The sequence below is a fragment of the Bombina bombina genome, chromosome 1 (genome assembly GCF_027579735.1).
Source record: "Bombina bombina isolate aBomBom1 chromosome 1, aBomBom1.pri, whole genome shotgun sequence".
In the NCBI taxonomy this organism is placed as follows: domain Eukaryota; kingdom Metazoa; phylum Chordata; class Amphibia; order Anura; family Bombinatoridae; genus Bombina; species Bombina bombina.
In genome coordinates, this window is record NC_069499.1 from 481,435,283 (window position 1) to 481,458,982 (window position 23,700).

Here is a 23,700-nt window from a genome sequence, read left to right on the forward strand (position 1 = left end):
AGAGCTACCTACCTACAAGTTATATATTACATAACAACCGCCAAACTATTAAACTATTACTTCAAGTTGAGTTGTATATTTTCTAACAGCTGCAGAGCAGCAGAGCTACCTACCTACAAGTTATATATTACATAACAACCGCCAAACTATTAAACTATTACTTCAAGTTGAGTTGTATATTTTCTAACAGCTGCAGAGCAGCAGAGCTACCTACCTACAAGTTATATATTACATAATAACCGCCAAACTATTAAACTATTAAGTTGTATATTTTCTAACAGCTGCAGAGCTACCTACCTACAAGTTATATATTACATAACAACCGCCAAACTATTAAACTATTACTTCAAGTTGAGTTGTATATTTTCTAACAGCTGCAGAGCAGCAGAGCTACCTACCTACAAGTTATATATTACATAACAACCGCCAAACTATTAAACTATTACTTCAAGTTGAGTTGTATATTTTCTAACAGCTGCAGAGCAGCAGAGCTACCTACCTACAAGTTATATATTACATAACAACCGCCAAACTATTAAACTATTACTTCAAGTTGAGTTGTATATTTTCTAACAGCTGCAGAGCAGCAGAGCTACCTACCTACAAGTTATATATTACATAATAACCGCCAAACTATTAAACTATTAAGTTGTATATTTTCTAACAGCTGCAGAGCTACCTACCTACAAGTTATATATTACATAACAACCGCCAAACTATTAAACTATTACTTCAAGTTGAGTTGTATATTTTCTAACAGCTGCAGAGCAGCAGAGCTACCTACCTACAAGTTATATATTACATAACAACCGCCAAACTATTAAACTATTACTTCAAGTTGAGTTGTATATTTTCTAACAGCTGCAGAGCAGCAGAGCTACCTACCTACAAGTTATATATTACATAATAACCGCCAAACTATTAAACTATTAAGTTGTATATTTTCTAACAGCTGCAGAGCTACCTACCTACAAGTTATATATTACATAACAACCGCCAAACTATTAAACTATTACTTCAAGTTGAGTTGTATATTTTCTAACAGCTGCAGAGCAGCAGAGCTACCTACCTACAAGTTATATATTACATAACAACCGCCAAACTATTAAACTATTACTTCAAGTTGAGTTGTATATTTTCTAACAGCTGCAGAGCAGCAGAGCTACCTACCTACAAGTTATATATTACATAACAACCGCCAAACTATTAAACTATTACTTCAAGTTGAGTTGTATATTTTCTAACAGCTGCAGAGCAGCAGAGCTACCTACCTACAAGTTATATATTACATAACCACCGCCAAACTATTAAACTATTAAGTTGTATATTTTCTAACAGCTGCAGAGCTACCTACCTACAAGTTATATATTAGATAAGAGCAAAGGACTGTTCTTTGTGTGTAAACTAACAGTTAAGATGGCACTTAGTAAAATTAGTGTGTCTGAGCTAAAGCAATTACATTTTTCAACGTTGCCCATTGAAAGAAAAATGGAAATTAAAATGCTCAGGCCAACACCTATGCTTAACCTTACCCAGGTGACAAAATGTAAAACTAGAGATTACAAAAGAGAATTCAAACCCGAGGTATATGATAAATATCCATGGATTTGTGGTTGTGAATTATCTAACAGGCTCTTTTGTTTTTATTGTCTCCTGTTTGCAAAACAAAGTGGGGATTCAAGCTGGGTGAGTTATGGTGTCGCCGATTTATCACATTTAAGTCAAAAAACCAATAAACATAATTGCTCCCAATCACATTTAAACTCCACATTAGAGTTTAATTTGCTAGGAAGGGTTGATATTCGGCAACAACTTGACAGTGCATATCGTTTGAATATTAAAAAACATAATGAGCAAGTAACGAAAAATCGCTATGTTCTTTCCAAAATAATTAATTGTATTTTATTTTGCGGCGCATTTGAGCTTGCACTTCGAGGACATGACGAACGCGATGATTCATTAAATCCAGGCATTTTCAGAGGTCTTATAAACTTCTCAGCAGAGCTTGATGCATCTCTAAAAGAACATCTCGCTAGTGCCACTGTTTTTAAAGGAACGTCAAAAGAAATTCAAAACGATTTATTAGACTGTATGCTTACTGTTTGCCAGAACCAAATAAAGAAGGAAATCTCAAATGCAAGTTTTGTAGCAGTGATAGCAGATGAAACTACTGATGTTTCATCTGCCTTCCAATTGGTTGTTGTTTTTAGACAACCGGTTGAGAGATTCTGGGAATTCACTAATCCAGCTGGACATGATGCCGAATCTTTAGCTACGTGTATTCAAGCTACTTTGGAAAAAGTTATAGACAACCCAGAGAAACTGATATCGCAGAGTTACGACGGTGCAAGCGTGATGAGTGGTCAGCATGCAGGTGTTCAGGCTATAATTAAACGTACCTACAAGAATGCACATTTTGTGCATTGCTACGCACATCAGCTCAATTTAATTGTCAGCCAAGCAAGCAGTCAAAATCAACAAGTTCGAGTATTTTTTTCAAATCTAAGTGACATTACTAACTTTTTTAGTAACTCGCCACAAAGGATAGCTATTCTAGATGAAACTGTTAGAAGAAGGATACCTCATGGTTCAGCCACCAGGTGGAATTTCAAGAGTCGAACCGTCAATACAGTTTTTGAAAACAGGGAACAGTTAATTGAATGCATGGAAAAAATAGAGTCAACATCGAAAAAAGAAATACCTGTAAATCAAGCAGGGGCTATTCGGCGTATGTTACAAGACTCGGTATTTGTGTTTTGGCTTACAGTTTTTCACAATATTATGCCACATGTAGATGTGTTATACAACCAACTTCAGAAAACACAAACAGATGCGGCACTTATTAGAAAACATATTAACACTTTCCAGCAGACAATGGAAAACGAAAGGAATAGAATGGACACAGTGACCATGACAATATCAGAAACAGAGGAAACATCTAGGAAAAGGAAGAGAGAAAATATTCACATTGCTCAGACTGTGGCAGCTAAAGAGATATGCGATGTTATCACAAATCAAGTAAAAGATAGATTTTCTTTTATAACTCACTACTCGGCTGTTTCTCTCCTCCAAGCGGAAAAATTTGCGGATTACGAGAAAATTTTTCCAAATCAGCTTCTTGAACAAACATCAGCGGTTTATCACACATTACAGAAAGATCGCCTGAAAACTGAACTAGGAGTAATTTACAGAAGACCAGATTTCCGAAATATGAATGGTGCCATCAGTCTTCTACAGTTTGTAATAGAAAATAACTTGGACAGTACTTTCTCTGAGACCTACAAACTGTTGCAAATTATTTCGACTATTCCCGTGACAACTGCTGAGGCTGAGAGATGTTTCTCAACTTTAAAACGAGTTAAGACATTTCTAAGGAGCACCATGACTGAGGAAAGACTGACTGCTCTAGCCATGCTCACAATTGAAAAACAATTGATCAATGACATGCCTACATTCACCGAAAATGTTATTGATTTATTTGCCTCAAAAAAAGACAGGCGGATTGACTTAATTTACAAAAATTGTACTTGAGTTAACAACATTCTGTTTTAATCTTTACTGTTGAAGTTAATTATTAAGCACTAGTGTAATAGAAATAATCTTCTTTTGTAGAAAGTAAAATGTGGGTGTATTTATCTTCATGTTGCCAAGGCCTTTGGCTGCATTGCCTTATATCGAACACTGGGGGCTGGGGCAACAGTAATTGAAATGTGGTTGTATTTCTCTATAAAGTGGAAGGTTCTTTAAATCCAGGAATATATATGTTTTCATGAATGTACATTCAACATTCTTATTATTTTGCAGCTTTAATTAATCATTTGGTTAATATATATATGTTATTATATAATTTAACTGAGCACCATCATGTATATTTTAAGACTAGACATGGGCAGGTAGTGTAGGCTCCTCCATTTGTGCACTGTCGCACGTGAACATGGCTGTACTGAAGAGTATGCATTCATAGATTTAAGATGTCTGTGTCCACTATGAGGAACACAGTGAGCAATGCATGGTGAGGATATGGAAGACCACAGGCACAGTTCTTGTTAAGGCCAGAAGTGGCAGGGCAAGTAAAATATCAGAGAGGGCCAGAGGCAAAGGCAAAGGATGGTGAGAACGGTCAAAAACAGCCCACAGACCACCTCCAAAGACCTGTACTACTGGGAATATTGTTGAGGGTCTCATGGATTCCACTCAATATCAGCAGATACTTGAGAATAATGTTGAGGAATCAGTCACAAACTTCAGTTGAAGTTACCCCCAGGCCGGGGCTGGATATTTCAAGAAGACGATGACCAAAAACACTGCTGGTTCAAATGGGTGGGGCCATTTGAGGGGCGTGACTTTCACAAAGGGGTGTGGCTTTTAAAATGGGCGTGGCTTATTAAAGGGGCGTGTTTTTCAAAAGGGGCGTGGTTTTTCAAAGGGGCATGGCTTTCTAATAGGGGGAGGGTCTTGTGCACCCCCATCCTAAAAATTCACCAGCCGCCACTGAGCGCGGGCAGTAGTCAGTCGGACTCACAGAGCTCTGAGGGCGGCAGCTTAAACGCTGAGCTGAAGTCAGAAGTCAGTGGGATTTTTTTGGAACTAGCTCCCAGTAGTGCATTGCTGCTCCTGCTCTTGATATATGGATAGGAAGTAGAAGCTTAAACATGCTTGATGATGAAATGTGAGTGTCTTTATCTTATATTACACCAAATATTCAGAAACTGTGTTCATCCCATCAACCTCATACACCCCATTAAATAGTAAGTAGCTATTGGTGTTATTAAACTTTTTTTAATTCTTGCACATACATACTGTTACTTGTAAATACATTTTGTTATTATATAATTTATGTAGGTGTCCGTATCTTTTAAAACAAGTTAGTTTAACCTCCTTTTTGCTAGTACAACTGAATTACTGTGTCGCAAAATGATGTAGGTCTAAAAAGTGTGTCACCAACATGAAAAGTTTGGAAAGCTCTGCAGTAGTGTATAATTTTCCCACTAACAATGACAAAAATTGATAATAAAAATCACTTTCCAAACACATATGGCTGCCTCTCTTTTTCTGAAGTACATTCCCACGCTACTTGGAATGTGGAAGTTAGAAACAAAAGTCATTTCCCATAGTGCTCCCAGTCTTGTGGTCTGAAGTGTTATTACGTCTATAGGATTAGTGTACCATTTCCTTGTATGCCTTGCTTCTGCTTTGGAGCCCAAGTGACGTTAAATAAAACAGATTCTTTTTTTTTTATTCAAATTTTCACCCATTCAGCAAATATTTTTGCTCATGCTTAAAGATGTGATTTCAACCCTTTAATCTGCTACATAAAATAATATTTATTTAGTAACCAAGGTTTTCTACCAATAATTATAGCTAAGGTTGAAGAAACAATGGCAGAAAACAGTTAACTTCAATTTACCAGTAGAATGTGGTTAATAACATAGACTTAAAATATATTTGTGTGCTTTAGAAACCATCTTATAAAGATATTAAATTAGTTTTATGCACAAAGTATATATTAGTAATTAAAGGGAAATACAAATGTTAAAAGAAAATGCTTTAATACGCTAGAGCATTTTGTTACTGCACTATGCGTGTATAAAACTTTATGTGCACTTTTTACCTCTGTAAAATGAGCTCTAGAGCTGAAATGCACTATTGGGAACCAGCTGAACAAATGACCAGAGACAAATGTGGGTAGCCACAGTCACCAGATAGATCCCTGTAGCGTAGGATATGTACATATGCTGTTTCCAAGAGAACCAGGTGCATTTAAAAGTGTGTTAAAATTACATGCTCTGTCTGAATAATGAAAGTTTAATTTTGACTTTAATGTTCCTTTAAGCCATGCAATATATAAAAAAAATATATGTGATATTTCAGAGCAGTCCATGGATATATCACTTGTAAAGCCTATTGAGTATGTTTACCTAGTCTCCTTTGCTGAGGCACCAATTGAAGTAATCACTGTGTAGCATGTTGCTGGGTTACAAAAGTTAAGCATACGTAAGTATGTATGAATATACTGACAACGGCACATAAAGGCAAGCTCCCTTTTCATTAATATCCAATAACATATGTATATCCTTTAATCAGACTGAATGATAATTTGCCTCTTGAGTTCTATCAAATTATGTGGGCAGAAATCGGTCCTGTTCTGACTGATCTTTACAATGCCTATTTTAGAATGAACTATAAAACATCTGAAAGTTTTAAAAGAGCTAATATTATCTTAATCCCCAAGAATAACAAAGACCCCTCAGACATTACCTTATATAGACCTATTTCCCTGCTTGGTCTTGATTATAAAATTCTAATGACGATCTTGGCCGAGAGGTTGAAACCAATACTACCGAAGATTGTTCATCAGGACCAGGTAGGGTTTATTACTGGAAGAATGTCAGAAATTAACATAAGAAAAATCCTACATGTAATCTGTCAGTATGGTAGCGGCCGCTCTGCTCTGCCTGAGGCCTTCCTGCTATCTTTGGATGCAGAGAAGGCCTTCGACAGAGTGGAGTGGCCTTTTTTGATGCAGGTTTTGGAGAGGTTTGGAATTAGTATAGGTAATGTGACACTTAAAACTGCTTTATTTGCGATAATCTTTTGTTATTTGTAGCTAATCCAAGGTATCAGACTAATAAGATTGTGAATCTTTTGGATCAGAATAGTGTAGTTTCAGGTTATAAAACTAATTTCACAAAATATAAAATACTTTGGCTAAAGGAAAATCTAGAGGATTCTCAGTCTTATCAATTTACAGAAACCAAAACATTTTTTTTTTGGTTTAAAAATTTCTGCTAACACAGCAAATTGGTATAGGGATAACATCTTAACTATTTTGGGTGATAGTAGAGACAAGTTGAAGAGCTGGGCAACATTCCCAGTCTCCTTGACAGGTAAAGTAGCTCTTTTTAAAATGTTTATTATTCCTAAAACTCTCTATACATTAAGGATGCTTCCTTTTCTGATTAAGAAAATTGATCTTTGGTGCTTCAATCAATCAATCATTGAGGTATTTCTTATGAAGTGGGAGGAAAGCTATAATTAAACTTGTTAAGCTATATAAACCATGCTGCAAAGGAGGGTTGGCTTTACCTAATTTGGAAGGGTACAACCATGCTTCGATTTTGCGTTTACCTGTGGACTGGTTGTTACAGTCTTTTAGATACTCGGATGAGTGCTTAGAAAGTCAGGTTTCCTCCCCATTCTCTTTGAATTTTGTTTTTCATGCGTCAACTAAGGATTTGGGGGGAAATATTTCTGACCATCCTTTATATAGGGATATATTATGGGTCTGGAGAAACTTATCTAAGCGTCTGGGAGTAGTGCCAAATATTTCTAAATGGTTACCAGTAAAGGGAAATGGTTATTTCCCTCTGGGCAATATGGTGGATATATTTGAAAGATGGTCGCCATCTAGAGCGTTGGTTATGAAAGATTTCTATGACAACAAGTCTGATAAATTATATACTTTTGATGAATTTCAAAAATTATTCCCAGCAGTGCAAAGAAAACATATGTTTTATTTTCTTCACATAAAAAAATATATGTTCAGTTTAATAAAGATTGTTGCATAGAGACTATTTAACTCCACGTAGAGTTGCTAAACGGAATAAAAATGTATCCAACGCCTGCCCTAAATGCTGCTTTCAAGATCCAGATCTAGGACACCTGTTGTGGGATTGCCCTAGGCTGAAGCAACTTTGGACAAAGGTTGAATATTTTCTTTCTAATATAATTAAAAGGAAGGTACAATTAGAAAGGGAATCTGTCCTCCTCTTAACGAGTCATATTTCTTGGGGTAAAAAGGTTAACTTTGTACGGTATTAATAATCGTTAGGACACTTATTTTTAAGAAATGGGTTACCCCTAAATACCTTCTATTGCGGAAGTAAGAAAACTGTTACTAGACTATGCAATTAAGGCAGCTTATGGGTCCAAGTTAGAGGGGGAAAGAGGTGATTTCTTTTGTAGGATTTGGAAGGACTTTGTGTGTTGTCAGGGTAGGGACGTTATATCTTCTAGAGAACAAATTGTTAATATACAATTGAATTGAGGGATGGGGGGGGCGGATGGGGGAGATTCTTTTTTTTTTTTTTAACCGAATAGAACTAGGGAACCATAATAGTTTGTTGGGAAGGAGAGAGAGGAAATGGAAGGACTGGTTATTGATTATTGCAATGGAAGGCTCTTGTTTATGTTTATTGTTAGTTGATTTGTTATTGATCATATTTTTGTCGACTTTATTTGTTTTGTATGTGTTGTTTTCTTTTTGCGTAAAATAAAGTTTTTATAAAAATGTGTAAAAAAAAAATAAAAAAAATGTGGTTAATAACATGGACTTAAAATATATTTGTGTGCTTTAGAAACCATCTTATAAAGATATTAAATTAGTTTTATGCACAAAGTATATATTAGTAATTAAAGGAAAATACAAGTGTAAAAAGAAAATGCTTTAATACGCTAGAGCATTTTGTTACTGCACATTGCATGTATAAAACTTTATGTGCACTTTTTACCTCTGTAAAATGAGCTCTAGAGATGAAATGCACTATTGGGAACTAGCTGAACAAATGACTAGAGATAAATGTGTGTAGCCACAGTCACCAGATAGATCCCAGTAGCGTAGGATATGTACATATGCTGTTTCCAAGAGGACCAAGTGCATTTAAAAGTGTGCTAAAATTACATTCTCTGTCTAAATAATGAAAGTTTAATTTTGACTTTAATGTCCCTTTAAGCCACGCAATATAAAAAAAATATATGTGATATTTCAGAGCAGTCCATGGATATATCACTTGTAAAGCCTATTGAGTATATTTACGTAGTCTCCTTTGCTGAGGCACCAATTGAATTAATCACTGTGTAGCCTGTTGCTGGGTCACCAAAGTCAAGCATACTTAAGTAGGTATGAATATACTGACAACGGCACATAAAGGCAATTTCCCTTTTCATTAATATCCAATAACATATGTATATCCTTGGTTTAACATATAATATAAAAATTAATCAGATTGAATGATTTAGGGATCATTTTCCAATCTTGCATACTTAAGTATGTAATATGCACTAAAGACTCTCAGGGGAGGTGGGAAAAAAGTCACTACAGGTGATATACATTAGAGGAAAAGTGGGTAAAATGAACTATCAATGCACATTACAATTCTCAAATATATTCAATTATTTTATAAGGGCTTTAAGCTTTATTTCACTTTTAGAATTTGTTTAGATTTATTAAGCTGCAGGTATTTGGGTTTTGTGCAACAAGTGTGCATAGGTAAACCAGCTGCCACATATTTAAGATTCAGAAACTGCTTCTTTTTCCTCTCCCCCACCTCAGGGGCGTTGCGATCAATCACCTGACATTCGCTCGTTCGGAGTGACTGACTGGGGAATTGGTTGCGCCGGAGCAAGTGGCAACATTGCCCATGAAACCTTTTCTGCAATGTTAAATTTTGTTGCGCAATGTAACCATAAGTGACGATTGCAGGTGGGACAGGTTTACTACTTGTGAACCTATCCGCCTGCAGGTAAATTCCCATTTCTTTTTAAGTAATTCAATTATGAATGGTTTAATGCATATTGCTAGTTTACTGCTACTAATAGTTGTATACATTATTAATAAAACACAAAGTTGGTTTGAATATTACTAATATAATCAGTAATTAGCAGCTTTCAGCTTTGAATTCTGGATTTGTTTCTCTAATCAGTTTGGCATGCTGTTAAATTAGTATAGTAACTAAAAGCTGCTGAACAATAAAATAAAAGTACATTTATATCTTCAGATGGGAGCAATAGTTGTGAATTATATTCAATTTTGTAATTATTTATCATAACATCTCAGGAATTTACATCTTGTTATATTAATAAATACAATCTTAAAAGGGCAGCATAGTTATAATTAAATTATATGCAACACTACCACCTAGTGGTCAGCCTTAGTACAACATTTGTGAGAATGAATGTCACACCATTTGTCATCAAATTAAAATTGTAGTAGGATAAAGTAGAAGAATGATACAATGAATTGCAAATTAGAAGCCTGGCATGTTTACATAAAGTGGCATAAAACAAACTTTTGCTTTTTATTTTTGTTTCATAAGTAAATATTTTACATTGTTATTTAAGTGGTTTAAATTGAATGTCTGTCTTTTACAGCATGTTGTAACATACACAAATATGAAATATATTTATTATATTATAAGGCTTTGTTAGCATTTATTTTAACACAGTGATTTGCCAATTCTTACACACTCCTATATGCCAGTCTTACATCTTCTGACTGGTGTGTATATTGTTTCCCTCATAGAAATAAAATAATAGTACTGGTATAGCAGTTAAGCTTTAATGAACACACTCATAGATTTCTAGATTTGTGCACTTCAGTTAAGACTTTAGGTCCCAGGAATTTCCAAGATGGCAGCCATCCAACCCCTCTTTTATTACATAAAACTTAAAAAATGTCAGTGGTTTCAAATATTTATTAAAAATATTCAGACTTTAGTTTTCTTTAGACCCATTTTGTTTTCTTTAGAATGATGCACAGTTTATTTGCAGCTAACAAACAGCAACACATATCTGGAAGTTTGAAAGTGCATTTATTGTTCAGCATTATCAGTGAACATTATTACTAAACAATGTGAACAGACAAATAAAAATGTGGCACATTGTTCAGCATTAAAAATAAACAAAACATAATTTTGTGCACGATTAGTTCAGGAGGTCATTTGGTGTTGGACAAATGTTGACATTATTATTTATTTGTTACCTTAATTTGTTAACCCCTTATTTTCTTTGGGGAATGTCTTTGGGGTGGCAGAAAATCAGCTGAACAGTAGATAAATTTTAAAGGGACACTGAACCCAAATTTTTCTTTCGTGATTCAGATAGAGCATGCAATTTTAAGCAACTTTCTAAGTTACTCCTATTATCAATTTTTCTTCGTTCTCTTCCTATCTTTATTTGAAAAAGAAGGCATCTAAGCTGTTTTTGGTTCAGCACTCTGGACAGCACTTTTTATTGGTGGATGAATTTATCCACCAATCAGCAAGGACAACCCAGGTTGTTCACCAAAAATGGGCCGGCATCTAAACTTACATTCTGGCATTTCAAATAAAGATACCAAGAGAATGAAGAAAATTTGATAATAGGAGTAAATTAGAAAGTTGCTTAAAATGTCATGCTCTATCTGACTCACGAAAGAAAACATTGGTTTCAGTGTCCCTTTAAGGTTAACACAGTAGCTAGCGCTACTGCTACAAACCATCAGCAGCACAAAAAGATGTTATTTGTAAAATTTATTTATTGTTTTAATGGGGTCTTGATTGTCAAGAACAAACATGAAACTTACATAGTTAGTGGCTGACACAGGAATCCGTCAAATTAAATTGCGCCATATAGTTATTGAATAGTGTAAATTTTAACTTCTGGGTCCTCTCCCGCATGCAGAAAAGTCTTTCATGCCTTCAGATTAACAAAGTAACAGGAACTAATTTATTCTGCACCACCATTTATTATTTTGTTTATTTACTAGAGGGGCCACATTTTGTTTCTTTTCTTCAAATGAATGGAAAGAATACAGCAAAATGAGTGTTTTTTTATTTTTTATTTTTTTATTAGTCTGAATCTAGATATACATGTATTACTGCTACACCATTGGAGTTGTTTTCTCTATTTTACTTCTGTGTAAAACCTCTGGGCATTTGGTTGCACCCCCTAATAACTTGCTATTGATATTTTGGAGGCTTGGAGGATCTTAAAATGATGGTAAACCCAAGCATATAACAAACGCTAGGATTTACATCACTAAAAATAAACACTATAAACTCACCATATCTGTAAAGAAAGTAGATCACTATCACAGCACCTCTGGCCACCTACGACATAGGGCTTTCTTCAATGAGGTTACGTTTCCACGTCTAGACCAATAGCTGTGTGTGTCAACTGATCCTAGCACGGCTATTGGTCTAGAGGGGGAAACGTCATCTCATTAGAGAAAGTGCTGTGTTAGTGATATGCTTTCCTTACAGATAGGGTGAGTTTAACATCGGGTTTTTTACAAAACAATGAGAGAAACTAATGTTTATTTTTAGTGATGGTAAATCCTAGTGTTTGTGATATGCTTGGATTTACTATCACTTTAAGGGAAGTAACAATTTAAACTATTAACCCTTTGAGTGCTAAGCACTTTCCCACCTGGGTGCTAAACTTTTTTAATTTTCCTTTTTCTTTTTTGAAAAAAACATTTTTAACTTTTTATTTTTAATTTTTCAGATCCCCAAGACTTACACTGTTGGAAAGGTTAGGTGATTACCTTTCCATCGGTGGGTCTTGGGGGTCTGTAGCTGCTTAGATGCCTGAGATACAGACTTCTAAGCAGCATGCCCCTGCTCCTATACTTAACATTGTTAAGTATAAATAAAGTTGCATGGTGACGTCATCACGTCATTGTGCGTGACGTCACCACACATAACGTAAAGCCCCGGCGATGCCTGTCACTATGCAGGCCCGATTGCCAGGGTAGGAGCGGGTGGGAGCCCCCAGATCTCCCTCAAGGTGGGAGAGTGCTAGCAACGGCTCTGAACTGTCATTAGCACCTAAATGGGAAACTCTGCAACGGCAGTTAAACTCTGTGACGGGTTAAAGGGACATAAAAGTCCAAAAAAAAACGTTCATGATTCAGATAGAGAATGCAAATATAAACAACTTTTCAATTTATGTCTATTACCTAATTTGCTTCGTCCTCTTGGTATCCTTTGTTGAAAAGCATACCTAGGTAGGCCCAGGTGCACCAATGTCCTAATGGGAGCTAGCTGCTGCTTGGTGCCTACACATACATGGCTCAACAGAAGAAGCCAAAAGGATGAAACAAATTTGATAATAAAAATAAATTGTAAAGTTGTTTAATACCTTTCATTTTCTAATATGGGATGTAGAAATTTGCAAATCATTAGATATAAAAATGTGTTATGTCAATTAATACGAATGGTTTAAACATATTTTTAGACAAGATTAATAGTTTCTTTAGTTTGAATCTTAGTAAAGACTTTTTTTACAGACAGAAATAAAAAATATACACAGCAGTCTCCATTAGAGTTATTATGTACATTTTTTTTTATTATTTTTTTCTTACATAAATTCCCCACAACATTGCATTGCAGCTAAGAGTTAAATACATTATTTTGTTATTATACAGGGCTTTGAAACCAGAACATGAATAATAGAAAATTATTAATTAAATTCCCTCTTGAACACTTAAAAGCAGGACATTTCACGTTTAATTATTGCCTAATAAACACAGCATAAACTATTGCTTAAATTAATAATATTCTTTGTCATGTTGATTAGAAAGGATCACAGCTTTTATATAAAATATTTTACTTTCTCTGTAACTTTTGCAAGTATTAAGTAGTATACGCATTTCACAGCATTACCAGACTGCAAGTGCTTATTTATATATCTTTGATGTTCTAAGAAATCTAAATGTATTTTGTGCAGATGTTGCTATAGGAGCGCCGCAAGAGGACGACCTTCAAGGAGCTGTGTATATCTACAATGGAAGAGAAAAGGGGATAACAGTTGCATATTCCCAGGTACGTGTGACGTAATCAGTAGCACTTCTTCTGTCACCTCGGCACCAAACATAAAAGTGATGCCAGAGATGAGATGGAATACTTGTCTGTCATGTCTTGGATATCACAAAGTGACCAGCGGTCATGTGGCATGGAGGCATCAGCCAGATGTTGTCACAAGCTGTGTCATGTGTAACACTGTCAGACACACTCAGTAAAATACAGCGGGAGGCACTGACTCTGTAACGCTCATTACACATCTCGTAAGATTCAAGTCAGATACATTGATTTACATAGCTAAAGATCACGTGCACACTTTCTGAGACTCACTATCAGACACACAATACTCCGTTTATTAACTTAGATTGCACTCCTGTAGCTAAAGATGTCTGCTTGTTAATTTTTGTGTCTGTCAGAAGTTTATGTTAATTTAAACCACTATCCATCTGCTCCACAATTGATTGATGCTGCTAGCAAATTTGATACACACCATAAATAAGTAGGTTCTGAATTTCCTAGTTACAACAGAGAAAAAAAATCTGGAGTTTGATTTGAGCCAGTTTGATCTGAGCCAAAGAAAATATTTTTTTAAAAAAAATCATGGTTAAAGATAAGCTGATGTTTTCACCAATACTCTAGTTCAGATAGTCTGAAAATCTGGCCTGTTTGTGTGCTCCAAAGACTGGAAACGAGAAGCACTCATAAAAAATCAGATACATACACACACCACTTTATCTATTTACATATGGATGATGCACCAGACTATTGGTGTATTTTGTTGTGTACATCATGAAGTGCAGAAGAAATGTTTTTCTTCACTATGAAGAAATTTTGGCAGCATGGAATTTGTAGCATAGGTTATGAACAATGAAAATAAAACAGAAATACAAGTTTATATATCCGTTAACTTTTGCAGAGAATTGTGGGCAGTCAGTTTGGTTATGCGTTAAGCATGTTTGGACAATCGGTATCGGGGGGACTTGATGCAGATGGAAATGGATATCAAGGTAATAAATACAATTGTTTTTATAAATACTTTTTTATGGTAAAATAGGATTAGGGTCCATGAAACAGAAACAGCTAGTTGTTTATTATACAGCACAACTCATAGAGCTGTTGTACTTATCCGCCACTGAGCACTGAATAGTTCTTTACACACTGGGACATCCACTATTTTCATGTAAAATTTTAAAAGCTTTCAAATAAATTTCTGTTATCACATTGACTTTGTTCTTTTGGTATACTTTGTTAAAATGCAGGTAGGTAGGCCAAGGATTGTGCACATGTGTGAAGCACTATATGGCGCCAATTTTGCAAGAATGCTTTAAAAAATGTTAGACATTTACAAGAGGACACAGAGGGGTCGATTTATCAAGGGCCAAATGGCCCCTGATGCTCCTGTTTCTGTGTGAATCTATTTTGACAGTTTTTCACAACTAGAGGGCGTTAGTTCATGTGTGTCATATAGATAACATTATGCTCATGTTCGTGGAGTTACCTAGGAGTCAGCACTGATTGGCTAAAATGCAAGTCAGTCAAAAGAACTGAAATAAGGGGCAGGTTTGCAAAGGATTAGATACAAGGTAATCACAAAGGTAAAGAGTATATTAAAGGGCCATGATACCCAAATGTTGAAACACTTGAAAGTGATGCAGCATAGCTGTAAAAAGCTGACTAGAAAATATCACCTGAACATCTCTATGTAAAAAAGAAAGATATTTTACCTCAAAAATTCCTCAGTAGCCACATCCCATTGTAAAGGACTTCTAAGCAGCAAATCAGTATGTCTGTCCCGGGACAGCTAAGGGAGTGAGCTTATCTGCACACTCATCTTATTTCCCTATTCAGTTTAGGGAAGTTTACTATGAGAGTTAAGTGAAATCTCATGAGATCACAGTAAAAGAGTTCATGACCTCAGCACTGCTAATGCTGATTGGCTGCTGTTCATTTCTTCATTTTTTATTTTACCTGCAGCTGAGCAACAGCTGAAGTATATTTTTTTACACATAACTTACTCTGCTGAGCTGAGGAAATTGTGAGGTAAAATATCTTTTTTTTTTTTACATAGAGATGCTCAGGTGATATTTTTCTGTCAGCTTTTTACAGCTATACTGCATCAGTTTCAAGGGATTTAGCATATGAGTATTATGTCCCTTTAATATAACTGTGCTAGTTATGCAACACTGGGGAATGGGTTATAAAGGGAATATCTATCGTTTTAAAAAAATAAAAATTCTGGTGTTGACTGTCCCTTTAACCCTTGCAAAGGGGTAATCACATAGAAATAAATCACGCTCAGGAACTCTTAGAGAACCACTAATCACAAGCAGGAAACAGCTGGTGAGCCATTCAGCAGCATTAGATGTGCAGCTATGGAGCTGCATTAGATGTACAGCTAGGGAGCTGCATTAGATGTACAGCTAGGGAGCTGTATTAGATGTACAGCTAGGGAGCTGCATTAGATGTACAGCTAGGGAGCTGCATTAGATGTACAGCTAGGGAGCTGCATTAGATGTACAGCTAGGGAGCTGCATTAGATGTACAGCTAGGGAGCTACATTAGATGTACAGCTAGGGAGCTGCATTAGATGTACAGCTAGGGAGCTGCATTAGATGTACAGCTAGGGAGCTGCATTAGATGTACAGCTAGGGAGCTGCATTAGATGTACAGCTAGGGAGCTGCATTAGATGTACAGCTAGGGAGCTGCATTAGATGTACAGCTAGGGAGCTGCATTAGATGTACAGCTAGGGAGCTGCATTAGATGTACAGCTAGGGAGCTGCATTAGACATACAGCTAGGGAGCTGTATTAGACGTACAGCTAGGGAGCTGCATTAGACGTACAGCTAGGGAGCTGCATTAGACGTACAGCTAGGGAGCTGCATTAGATGTACAGCTAGGGAGCTGCATTAGATGTACAGCTAGGGAGCTGGATTAGATGTACAGCTAGGGAGCTGCATTAGATGTACAGCTAGGGAGCTGCATTAGACGTACAGCTTGGGAGCTGCATTAGATGTACAGCTAGGGAGCTGCATTAGATGTACAGCTAGGGAGCTGTATTAGATGTACAGCTAGGGAGCTGTATTAGATGTACAGCTAGGGAGCTGCATTAGATGTACAGCTAGGGAGCTGCATTAGATGTACAGCTAGGGAGCTGCATTAGACCAGTGACGTGCAGTGACGTCAGAGGCTGGTCAGGCAGTGGCTTGGATACGCCTTCATTCTTTAGATATCCTTTGTTGAAGAAATAGCAATGCACATGGGTGAGCCAATCACATGAGGTATCTATGTGCAGCCACCAATCAGCAGCTACTGAGCATATTTAGATATGATTTTCAACAAAGGATATCAAAAGAATGAAGACAATTAGATATTAGATGTAAATTGGAAAGTTATTTAAATTGCATGTTCTTTCTAAACCATGAACGAAAACATATGGGTTTCATGTCCCTTTAAATGGTGTCTTGGAAAACTGGTCAACTTAGTAAACATCTGATTTTAGTCTAAAGGATTGTAACAGAAACACTTGCCAGATAACAAAATGCTTGCTCTGATTATGAGATCTAGAAATCCATGCCCATTAAAATATGTTTAAAAACATACTTTTTACTTTAATGCTGCAAATTATGCTTATAGATTCTTTCATTATTCAGTAAATATAAAAATGTCTTGATCCAGTGGCGGCTGGTGAAATTTAAAGATGGTGGGGCGCTTGACCCCACCCCTTTAAATAAAGCCACACCATCAGATGGCACTACCAATTCATTAATTAAATAAATAAAAGGTAGACAGAAACACATACACAGAGGGTTAGAGAGAGAAAGAGAGAGAAAGAGAAAGACACACATAGAGGGTTAGAGAGAGAGAGAGACACACACACACGCAGAGGGTTAGAGAGAGAGAGAGAGAGACACACAGAGGGTTAGAGAGAGAGAGAGAGAGAGACACAGAGGGTTAGAGAGAGAGAGAGAAAAAGAGAGAGACAGAGAGACACACACACAGAGGGTTAGAGAGAGAGAGAGACACACACACAGAGGGTTAGAGAGAGAGAGAGAGAGAGAAAGAGAGAGAGAGACACCCAGAGGGTTAGAGAGAGAAAGAGACACACAGAGGGTTAGAGAGAGAGAGAGAGAGAAAGAGAGAGAGACACACACAGAGGGTTAGAGAGAGAGAGAGAAAGAGAGAGACACACAATCACACACAGAGGGTTAGAGAAAGAGAGAGAGAGACACAATCAAACACAGAGGGTTAGAGAGACACATAAGGGATGAGAGAGTCAGAGGGGGAGGAAGAGAGACAGAGAGACCATGGGGAGAACAACACATAAGGAGAGAGATAGATAGATATAGATAGATAGATATAGATAGATAGATAGATAGATAGATATAGATAGAGATAGATAGATAGAGAGAGACACACACACAAGGGGGGGAGGGAGAGAGACCACTGCATTTATAAGTAATAAAACAGCAGAGCTACAGAGAGTTCAGAAAGTGAAGGCAAGCTGTTAAGTTAGTGGGTGTAAAGGTTGAGGAAACAAAATACAAAAATGACCCTGCTGTAAAAGAGTAAAAAAACACTAAACCACATTCATTAAATTATAATTTTCACTAACAGAATCCCTTTCAGTGAAATCTAAGGTTGTAGAACTTACTTCAAAGATGTGTCTTAAACACTGCTTATTGACTGAATCTCTTCCTGCTCTGCCTCTGTCTGTATTAAGGAAGTGACAGTGGCACATTCCACTGCACTTAGAGGGGAAGTACAGAACTCTCTTTTTCACTTTAGCAAAAGCTGGCAGCTTCACAGCACAGCAACAAAATAAATGAAAGTAGTTTTTTTCCGTTTTTGTTTTTTTATATGATTTAACATCCAGCCCCAACCCTAAGTTCCACTTACTAATGCCTCTCACTGGATTGGGTCAGCCCAAATAGGACTGCCTCAAATAAGCAGTTAATGGGCCATCCAATGATCTTAACCACTGTCATCCAGTAGATGGCGCAGCATGTTGTGTAATGGTGGACAGACCTGTTTGTGCCTCTCCATTGCACAACATGTATCTGTGAAGAAGAAAAATGCTGGGGAAAAAAATTGGAATTTTTTTATTTTATTTTTTTAAAGCCCATAAAAATATATATATTTTTGCCCATATGAGAGGTGAAGTACTGCCTCACCTGCCTCTAGTGACTGCACATCACTGCATTAGACGTACAGCTAGGGAGCTGCATTAGAGGTACAGCTAGGGAGCTGCATTAGACGTACAGCTAGGGAGCTGCATTATATGTACATCTAGGGAGCTGCATTAGAGGTACAGCTAGGGAGCTGCATTAGACATACAGCTAGGGAGCTGCATTAGACGTACAGCTAGGGAGCTGCATTAGACGTACAGCTAGGGAGCTGCATTAGACGTACAGCTAGGGAGCTGCATTAGACGTACAGCTAGGGAGCTGCATGTGATGTACAGCTAGGGAGCTGCATTAGACGTACAGCTAGGGAGCTGCATTAGACGTACAGCTAGGGAGCTGCATTAGACGTACAGCTTGGGAGCTGCATTAGATGTACAGCTAGGGAGCTGCATTAGACGTACAGCTAGGGAGCTGCATTAGATGTACAGCTAGGGAGCTGCATTAGACATACAGCTAGGGAGCTGCATTAGACGTACAGCTAGGGAGCTGCATTAGACGTACAGCTAGGGAGCTGCATTAGACGTACAGCTAGGGAGCTGCATTAGACGTACAGCTAGGGAGCTGCATTAGAGGTACAGCTAGGGAGCTGCATTAGATGTACAGCTAGGGAGCTGCATTAGAGGTACAGCTAGGGAGCTGCATTAGAGGTACAGCTAGGGAGCTGCATTAGATGTACAGCTAGGGAGCTGCAGTAGAGGTACAGCTAGGGAGCTGCATTAGACGTAAAGCTAGGGAGGTGCATTAGACGTACAGCTAGGGAGCTGCATTAGATGTACAGCTAGGGAGCTGCATTAGAGGTACAGCTAGGGAGCTGCATTAGAGGTACAGCTAGGGTGCTGCATTAGAGATACAGCTAGGGAGCTGCATTAGACGTACAGCTAGGGAGCTGCATTAGAGATACAGCTAGGGAGCTGCATTAGACGTACAGCTAGGGAGCTGCATTAGAGGTACAACTAGGGAGCTGCATTAGAGGTACAGCTAGGGAGCTGCATTAGACGTACAGCTAGGGGGCTGCATTAGACGTACAGCTAGGGGACTGCATTAGATGTACAGCTAGGGGGCTGCATTAGATGTACAGCTAGGGGGCTGCATTAGATGTACAGCTAGGGAGCTGCATTAGATGTACAGCTAGGGAACTGCATTAGACGTACAGCTAGGGAACTGCATTAGATGTACAGCTAGGGAGCTGCATTAGACGTACAGCTAGGGAGCTGCATTAGACGTACAGCTAGGGAGCTGCATTAGACGTACAGCTAGGGAGCTGCATTAGAGATACAGCTAGGGAGCTGCATTAGACGTACAGCTAGGGAGCTGCATTAGAGATAAAGCTAGGGAACTGCATTAGACGTACAGCTAGGGAGCTGCATTAGACGTACAGCTAGGGAGCTGCATTAGACGTACAGCTAGGGAGCTGCATTAGATGTACAGCTAGGGAGCTGCATTAGACGTACAGCTAGGGAGCTGCATTAGACGTACAGCTAGGGAGCTGCATTAGATGTACAGCTAGGGAGCTACATTAGACGTACAGCTAGGGAGCTGCATTAGACGTACAGCTAGGGAGCTACATTAGATGTACAGCTAGGGAGCTGCATTAGATGTACAGCTAGGGAGCTGCATTAGATGTACAGCTAGGGAGCTGCATTAGAGATACAGCTAGGGAGCTGCATTAGATGTACAGCTAGGGAGCTGCATAAGACGTACAGCTAGGGAGCTGCATTAGATGTACAGCTAGGGAGCTGTATTAGACGTGCAGCTAGGGAGCTGCATTAGACGTACAGCTAGGGAGCTGCATTAGACGTACTGCTAGGGAGCTGCATTAGAGGTACAGCTAGGGTGCTGCATTAGACGTACAGCTAGGGAGCTGCATTAGACGTACAGCTAGGGAGCTGCATTAGACGTACAGCTAGGGAGCTGCATTAGACGTACAGCTAGGGAGCTGCATTAGACGTACAGCTAGGGAGCTGCATTAGACGTACAGCTAGGGAGCTGCATTAGACGTACAGCTAGGGAGCTGCATTAGACGTACAGCTAGGGAGCTGCATTAGACGTACAGCTAGGGAGCTGCATTAGAGATACAGCTAGGGAGCTGCATTAGACGTACAGCTAGGGAGCTGCATTTGACGTACAGCTAGGGAGCTGCATTAGAGATACAGCTAGGGAGCTGCATTAGACGTACAGCTAGGGAGCTGCATTAGACGTACAGCTAGGGAGCTGCATTAGACGTACAGCTAGGGAGCTGCATTAGACGTACAGATAGGGAGCTGCATTAGACGTACAGCTAGGGAGCTGCATTAGACGTACAGCTAGGGAGCTGCATTAGACGTACAGCTAGGGAGCTGCATTAGACGTACAGCTAGGGAGCTGCATTAGACGTACAGCTAAGGAGCTGCATTAGACGTACAGCTAGGGAGCTGCATTAGACGTACAGCTAGGGAGCTGCATTAGACGTACAGCTAGGGAGTTGCATTAGACGTACAGCTAGGGAGCTGCATTAGAGGTACAGCTAGGGAGCTGCATTAGACGTACAGCTAGGGAGCGGCATTAGAGGTACAGCTAGGGAGCTGCATTAGACGTACAGCTAGGGAGCTGCATTAGACGTACAGCTAGGGAGCTGCATTAGACGTACAGCTAGGGAGCTGCATTAGACGTACAGCTAGGGAGCTGCATGTGATGTACAGCTAGGGAGCTGCATTAGACGTACAGCTAGGGAGCTGCATTAGACGTACAGCTAGGGAGCTGCATTAGACGTACAGCTAGGGAGCTGCATTAGACGTACAGCTAGGGAGCTGCATTAGACGTACAGCTAGGGAGCTGCATTAGACGTACAGCTAGGGAGCTGCATTAGACGTACAGCTAGGGAGCTGCATTAGACGTACAGCTAGGGAGCTGCATTAGACGTACAGCTAGGGAGCTGCATTAGACGTACAGCTAGGGAGCTGCATTAGACGTACAGCTAGGGAGCTGCATTAGACGTACAGCTAGGGAGCTGCATTAGACGTACAGCTAGGGAGCTGCATTAGATGTACAGCTAGGGAGCTGCATTAGATGTACAGCTAGGGAGCTGCATTAGAGGTACAGCTAGGGAGCTGCATTATACGTACAGCTAGGGAGCTGCATTAGAGGTACAGCTAGGGTGCTGCATTAGAGGTACAGCTAGGGAGCTGCATTAGAGGTACAGCTAGGGAGCTGCATTAGAGGTACAGCTAGGGAGCTGCATTAGAGGTACAGCTAGGGAGCTGCATTAGAGGTACTTCTAGGGAGCTGCATTAGACGTACAGCTAGGGAGCTGCATTAGACGTACAGCTAGGGAGCTGCATTAGACGTACAGCTAGGGAGCTGCATTAGAGGTACAGCTAGGGAGCTGCATTAGACGTACAGCTAGGGAGCTGCATTAGACGTACAGCTAGGGAGCTGCATTAGACGTACAGCTAGGGAGCTGCATTAGACGTACAGCTAGGGAGCTGCATTAGAGGTACAGCTAGGGTGCTGCATTAGAGGTACAGCTAGGGATATGCATTAGAGGTACAGCTAGGGAGCTGCATTAGACGTACAGCTAGGGAGCTGCATTAGACGTACAGCTAGGGAGCTGCATTAGACGTACAGCTAGGGAGCTGCATTAGACGTACAGCTAGGGAGCTGCATTAGAGGTACAGCTAGGGTGCTGCATTAGAGGTACAGCTAGGGAGCTGCATTAGATGTACAGCTAGGGAGCTGCATTAGACGTACAGCTAGGGAGCTGCATTAGAGGTACAGCTAGGGAGCTGCATTAGACGTACAGTTAGGGAGCTGCATTAGATGTACAGCTAGGGAACTGCATTAGTTTTACAGCTAGGGAGCTGCATTAGATTTATAGCTAGGGAGCTGCAATAGATGTTTTGGCTCCCGAACTTGACTTTATCTATGAATTTGACTATTTTCTGAGGATTAAACACATAGGACCATATTACAAGTGGTGCACTATTTAGCGCTTTAACACAAACACTGATGTAAGTAAGCTTTTAACACACAAGTAAATTGTTTGCTCGCAATACCCAAAACGCTAACTTCAGGACTTTGGATATAGCAACTGCGTTAACTTTTTCTCTTCATACACTTTAATGGAGCGCACTAAAAAAAAAAATATTTTACATTCCAATGTTCTTCACATAGAAGAAAATGTATTTTTATTTTTAAATACATATTTATTTATTATTTACAATACAGTATTGCTTCAGACTTGAGAAAGGAAGGCATTCTTCAACTTATAGATGCATAGTTAGTCCAATAAAAAAGTATCATTGCTCAATGCAATACTCTTGTTATTTTGATATCAAACACTCTGGACTAACACGGCTACTCAAATCAATATATATATATATATTGTATATATGTATATATGATTATTTTTTGTAAAATATGTATCTATGCCTAGTATATATATATATATATATATATATATATATATATATATATATATATATACATTTAAAAATACAAAAAACATTTTCTACTTTGTGAAGACTAATGGAATGTAAAATATTTACTGTAAATACAAAATTATTTTTCTTGCTTTTAGGTATTTGGTAGGAAAGGGATCCAAAGTGTATGTATATATGTATGTGTGTGTGTTTATATGTGTATATATGTATTTATATACATATATTAATACATAAGTACACATGTATATATGCATGCATGTATATATATATATATATATATATATATATATATATATATATATATATATATATATATATATGTGTGTGTGTGTGTATATATACACATTGTAGCCCTTTCCATTCAAACACCTTGTCATATACCATATACTTTTTAACCTTCTAAAATATTTTTATTAATATGTATATAAATATTTTTTATCAAATAGTAAATATGAGTGTAACACTTTATTTTAATGCATTTATGTTGTGCTTGGTGCTTTAGCTCTTAAACTTTACGCTAGGTCTCCACTCACGC

At 38.2% G+C, this 23,700-nt stretch overlaps 1 protein-coding gene across 1 annotated transcript in view; it reads left to right on the forward strand.

Moving 5' to 3' along the window:
- Positions 1-23,700, forward strand: part of ITGA4 (integrin subunit alpha 4) — a 292,692-nt gene that overhangs the window by 167,688 nt on the left and 101,304 nt on the right. The window contains exons 11-12 of the mRNA XM_053698521.1: positions 13,489-13,583; positions 14,479-14,569. Of these exons, the coding sequence (XP_053554496.1) occupies positions 13,489-13,583; positions 14,479-14,569 (186 nt within the window). The remainder of the gene's footprint in view (positions 1-13,488; positions 13,584-14,478; positions 14,570-23,700) is intronic.